General features: G+C 40.4%; 1 protein-coding gene across 1 annotated transcript in view; it reads left to right on the top strand.

Annotated features, from left to right (window-relative positions):
* The first annotated feature begins 73 nt into the window (after window positions 1–73).
* LOC102754392 (ETS translocation variant 3) overlaps window positions 74–6,306 on the top strand; it is a 9,664-nt gene continuing 3,431 nt past the window's right edge. Inside the window, exons 1-3 of the mRNA XM_006775745.2 lie at window positions 74–720; window positions 1,300–1,537; window positions 2,791–2,906. Of these exons, the coding sequence (XP_006775808.1) occupies window positions 675–720; window positions 1,300–1,537; window positions 2,791–2,906 (400 nt within the window). The 5' untranslated portion in view covers window positions 74–674. The remainder of the gene's footprint in view (window positions 721–1,299; window positions 1,538–2,790; window positions 2,907–6,306) is intronic.

The raw sequence follows: 6,306 nt of genomic DNA, 5'->3' as shown, positions 1-6,306 counted from the left end.
CTTTCTATTAAAGGGAGAAAATGTAATTTTTTTTTCTCAAAAAGATTTTGGTAATGTGTGTGTTTCCTGTATAGAGTAACTGTACACACAGTGTGTTTACTCTGTATCCGGGAGTGTTTTTCAAGGAGGAGGGGGCAGTTTCTGACTGGGAGTTTTCCTTCTCCCATCTCACATAATTCAGTAAAATAAATCAAAGTCAGATGTTCTTTCTTGAGTGGCAATCAGTTGGACTTGGATTTTTTTTTTCTTCACTCTTCTTTAAACTGGTACATCTGGGTGAGCTCAAGCGTGTATATCTTTGGCATCTGGACCTGTCCAGCAATAGAAGACAAACTGACTTATTTTGGCTGCCTCTTTGGACCCATTTAACTGGTACCCTTACTTTCCCAAGGGCTGATGAGGAGGAAGAAAGCAAGTATTAAAGGTAGTGTTTCCCCTAGGTAGTTTAAAGTCAGGTGAGAGATAATCACGGCCTTTGAAGCTGATGACCTGAGGACCATCATTTGATGACTTGAAGATTAGCAGTTTGGAGGGGTCATGTTTGAAAGAAAGAGGATTACATAAGGAGGAAAAGATAAAGAAAGGAAGTTTGGTGGAAGGCTGTGCCAGAAATCTTAGGAAGATAATAAAAAGTAATTGATGTGGCTTTATATTCTCTCAGCAGGAGGGTGAAAATGAAAGCGGGCTGTAGCATCGTGGAAAAGCCAGAAGGAGGTGGAGGTGAGCAGAAGTGAATCATCTCTGGTCTACTTGGAATGTCCCTCCATGGTTCTTTCTCTCTCCACTTGGGCTCCGTTCACAAATGCCAGGCATGACTGACAGCCTCTGGACTGGGTGGATCCTGCTAGGACAGTTGTAGGCTTGTTTCCTATGTTTGTATATCTAACATGTCTGGTCACAACATTTTTATCCCAAGCTTTAGAATCTCTTGGTTAGAGAGACAGTTCTAATCTTGGGGGTAAGGGTTTTCAGCTGTATTTCCCTAAAACATTCATTTATTTTTCCTATTTGTTCCTTTTGGAACTTGCCTGCCTTCATAGAAAGTAGGTTAAGTAGTGTATGGAAGGGTGAGAGATTAGGACACCTGGGCGCTGCTTCCCAGCTCTTACCAGATTTGGTGATTGTCATAAGGAAAGATAACGCCTCTGTGCTTTCCTCTCCCCAGCGGACTGAAGGGGTGTTCATAGCATATTTGCACAGCACTCTAGAGATTCTGAGCGTTGGAATGTGCAGTCAGGGATACTGGAATGTATGGACCTCGCTCCTGACAACTTTGATCTTGCCCTTTTCACATTAAAGGGTATCAGTTTCCTGATTGGGCCTATAAAACAGAGTCGTCCCCAGGCTCCCGGCAGATCCAGCTGTGGCACTTCATCCTGGAGCTGCTGCAGAAGGAAGAGTTCCGCCATGTCATCGCCTGGCAGCAGGGAGAGTACGGGGAGTTTGTCATCAAGGATCCAGACGAAGTGGCCCGCCTCTGGGGCCGCAGGAAGTGCAAACCACAGATGAATTATGACAAGCTGAGCCGGGCCCTCAGGTAACAGAAAGGATCCCCAAATCCATGCTGTCAGTAGGTTGAAAGGAGACTAAGCAGTGTGATGAATGTTAGGTAAAAAGAGTATCAGGTGACAAGAGACTCTATTACCTAAGTAAATAATGTGTAGTTTTCAAATGGGAGTAGAAGAGCTGTTGAATCTGAGTAGCAGAGGCACAAAAGGAGAAAAGGCATGTCTTTGGTTATATGCAGGAAGGAATTCCAATGTTGGCACTGGCTTCTGAAAGACACTGATTCTGTTCTGTAGTGGGTGAGAGTGTGTGGTAAAATGTGGACTGTAACTCATTTATAATTCAAAAGATTTAGTTTAGACTTCCCCTATTGGAAATCTATTAGAATTTCTCTTCTTTAGGTTTTTCTGGAAGAACCTAGAAAAAGAGTGAAGCAAACAAATAGGAGGATTCACTGAATGGTACTGACCTAGCTACAGTATTTAAGAACCGTATCTGTGAGTTCAGTTGTCAGTCCATTAGTTGCTCCAACATGTCCAAGATTGATCTATAAGTTTTCTTAGCTTCTCTTTTCCACTTGTCAGTCTTTATATTTCATAACCCTTAGCTCTCCAGGGGCCAGAAGGCAGTTTATGACCTGTGCTAATGAACAGACACGAGGCTAAAGGTTCCGGATACATTGAAGCTCCTCGAATGAAGTTTTTTCATTCTCAGTGACCCTGAATGTAAAATGTGGGTGGCAGCTTTACTGGAACCTCTCACATCACCTTTAAAAGTGAAGCAGACCAAGTTCGGTGCTGTTTTCCAGATCAGGGTATACCATTGTTTGACCTGCCACCATAAAACAGTTCCACATTCCTTCATCTATGGCCTCTAGGCTAGCCACATCAGGTGTCCCAAGATACTTGTCTGCCCCCAGCTGGGTAAGGCAGCAAAGAGAAACTAGCTTAGTGACATATAGTGGAACAGGAAGGAAATGTACTATTGGGTTGAAACTAGAGAGAGATGGAAACGAAAGGTGGTTGGGGCTAGGATAGGTGTTCAGGATCTTAAAATGAAATTGTTTTTGTAAAGCTCTGGCCAGTGTTCAGAACTCAGTTGAAAATTGAATGAAAAGTAAGCTCCTAGGTCTCCCAACCCTAACCTTAGGGCAAATCAGCAAAAGAATGATAGTGATGTTTGCAAGTAATACTTAGAGCAAGAATTGTTGCTCTTAGCGATTACCTAAGTGTACTAACCGTCAGTAGGTAGAAGATAGATTGACATGCATTTCTGTTTTTACAGATACTATTACAACAAGAGGATCCTTCATAAAACAAAAGGGAAAAGGTTTACTTATAAATTTAACTTTAACAAGCTGGTGACGCCCAACTACCCGTTCATCAACATTCGGTCAAGTGGTAAGATGCAAAGTCTCTTGGTGGGGAAAGAGATTTGAGTTGAAAAGGAATCCTGAAAACCCAAGACTCAGACTGGCATGTTTTAAGAGGTTTTCAGAAACACTAAAATAATGTGACTCCTTGAATTGCCTCTGTTCTTGCTCAGGTGTTTCCATTCATCTCATACCAAGAGTGATAAGCTCTGCAGCATCAAGATAAATGGGTTTGGTTTGTTGTTTTGGTTCCCTTTTTTGCATATTTGTAATTTCCTAGATACTGTTACTCTATCTTCTTTAGGAATGATGTTCTGTAGATTTGTGTTGATCTTTAAGTTCAGGACTCGGAGCTTTGACATTCTACCCAGGGGCTCTGTCATAGATAAGAACCTGTTCCTACAAGCACTTCCGATTTTCTATGAAACTACCAAACTCTCCCTTATCAAGTGAATATCATCAAAACCACAGCATCCTTGATCACAGAAGGGGATGTTCATATTTTACAGTGAAAAGCAGTGTCTTTGATCTGTACCAACAGCACCTCAGAACAAGACTTGGGGGTTAGTTGACCTTCTCTCAAGTGCAGCAAGGTTTCCCCTCTAGGATATCTGGTGACAGCTTTTCACCACAGCTCTTCACAGAGGTTTCGGGTCTGCCTCTCTCAAAGCAGAAAGCAGTCTCATAAGAGTGTGTTTGTTTGTTGGTGCAAATCGTAACCCTGCCCAATAAAACATTATATTAACCAGTTTCTAACCAGCCATCAGTACAGTCTTTGTGGCATTGTATGTTAAGGCAAAGAAATCTAATTGTGATTCTGCAATATTGCAACTTCTCACAGAAAAGTTGGAAACAACCTGAAAAATTAGAACGGGGGTGTGGCTGAGAGAATATAATGCTGAGATCCATTGCAGATACCTAATTACTACACACAACAAGTTAGAGCAGTTTTAGCTTGATGCAGCTATCATTACATTTCCATCTTACAGCCACTCCCTCCTGTCCCTGGGGCATACATTTAAAAAAAAAGTGGTATTGGAATGTATCTCTCTAATTACAACCTGTTTTCTTTCCTTGTGCCTGAGGGAGAGGCGTTAGGAAATCAAACCTGTTCTAGCCACTGGAATTCCATTTCCTCTATTCACTCTTGCTCCTTCCTTGTACATCTAGAGTAATTAGGACTCTAAGTAGGCATACCAGCAATTTTGAAGAAGGTGTTGGTGTTCACTGCCATACCACTCCCCCCAAAAAGGCTTTAATGGTCTTGTTCTTCTGTCTTGCACCCATTCTTGTGTATTGAAAACTCAGAAGTCTAGCCATTGGACAACCTGGAATGGGGCATCCATCAGCCCTTGGGAGTAATATGCTTTTCCAAGGCAAGGAAATCTGGACTCTGACTTTGTGAAGACTCTGGTCTAGAGACCTAACAGTAGTAGCCTGGCACAACTCATTCTGCCTGAAGGCAGTGGAACCAACACTGACCCTCAGCTAAGCTCCGAGATCCTAATCAGGGAAGTCGCAGGAAAAGCAGAGCAGTGTGTATTTCCTTTAGGCACACGCGGGGCTGCTTACTCCTGGATACAGATGGCTCCAAAGAACGGCGTTTGTTCACAGAGACCTTTTACCCAGATAGACCAAATGTTGTTTCAGCTTAACTTTTTATGACAAAAGAAATACAACATTTATTGAACATACATCTACTTAACAAAGGTACCTTAGTGTTTAGTGAATTATTTCATTCAACTCTGCTAGTCGAGTAAAGTATATGCCTCGGTATCATTTTATAAATGGTAAAATTAAGGATGACATCAGTCAAAGATTGATCAGGGTGGTTTGAATACAGTTAGCTGTCGAACAGCTTCTTAGGAAACAATACCTGAGAAATAGAGCTACTGAAATTCAGTTCTTATTTACTAAATCAACCATTCTTCCTCTGGATTGAGATTCATTCATTTACTCAACACATAATATGTTAAACCCTATAGATCAAAAAATAAAAATTAGGGAGAGGCACTCTTGCCTCGAGGAACTTACAGTTTATCAGGAAAGATAAGATATAGTAGGTTTAATACAATTCAGAGTGTGGAATGTGATAAGCACTCTAAGAAGTACGGCTGTATGGATTTAGATCTGGGAGGCCAGGGAGATCACGTCTAGATGGTGGGTTGATATCGTTGGCCTGTTTTGATCTGTGTGTTTTTAAGCATGAGGCAATACGTGCTGGTTGTAACATATCCAAATAATATAGAAGTTCATAGAGTAAAAGTAAAGTGAATGTTCTCCCTTCCCCACAATCTTACTCTTAACAGTTTAGGGGAGAGTACTTAACATTTGAATAGTATTGAAAATACTTCTACATATAGAATCTCATTTTTTACTTTTTATTTTATTTATTTTTTTTTTAAATATATTTTATTGAGTTTTTACAGAGAGGAAAGGAGAGAGATAGAGAGTTAGAAACATCGACCAGCTGCCTCCTGCACACTCCTTACGGTATGTGCCTGCAACCAAGGTACATGCCCTTGACCGGAATCGAACCTGGGACCTTTCAGTCCGCAGGCCGACGCTCTATCCACTGAGCCAAACCGGTTTCGGCGTCATTTTTTACTTTTTAAAAGTGTCTTATAAAATACTAAATTTATTTTAAATATTTACTTGCATAATAAACAAAAGAAAGATACAGAAGATACTAGTAAAAGTGATAACCCCAAAAGAATTTTTAAAAAAAGATAGCCTGTCGTGTGGGGGCAGGACATACCAATTCAAGGATGGACTTGAGCCCTCACGCTACGCCTCCCACCACCACCCCAGGTTGTTTATATATACCTTTATTTTGGAAAACTTTAAACCTACAGAAAAATTGGTAAAACAGTGAACAGCCACATGTTTAAGTCTTGAGATTAAGTTGTGAACATCATGACACTTCGCCCCCATATACTTCAGCATGGATCTCCCAGGTACAAGGACTGGGAGATTCATCTCCATAACCACAGTAATATTACAACTCCCCAGAAAGTTTAACATTGCTGTAATACTATCATCTAATATATGGTCCATATTCAAATGATAATATGCCTTTTAAAAGTTATTACTTTTGAACCAGGATTACTATCTAATAAATTACTTATTTTGAAAAATACTTATATGTCTTTTGCTATGAGCTGATGCTATTCTAAGATAAAATTATTTAGGAGACAGGACCTTCTACATTATGCTTAATGTTATTCAGTCCTTCAGAACACACAGAAGTGGGGATTTTTTTACTTTTGATTTGATGTGCTCTTATTTAAAAAATCAAGATAGAAAAGACTCAAAAAGAATGGAATTTTAGCCACTGTTATAGACAGGAAGAAGAGAAACTTTTGGCCTGGGACCCTTGTGACTCTACTCAAACCTAATTGTAAGATTCAATCAGTAGCTGTAGGGAA

The sequence above is a fragment of the Myotis davidii genome, unplaced genomic scaffold (assembly GCF_000327345.1).
Source record: "Myotis davidii unplaced genomic scaffold, ASM32734v1 scaffold208, whole genome shotgun sequence".
NCBI classification, from domain to species: domain Eukaryota; kingdom Metazoa; phylum Chordata; class Mammalia; order Chiroptera; family Vespertilionidae; genus Myotis; species Myotis davidii.
The sequence above is the reverse complement of the archived record's forward strand: the minus strand, read 5'-3'. Positions and strand labels throughout refer to the sequence as shown.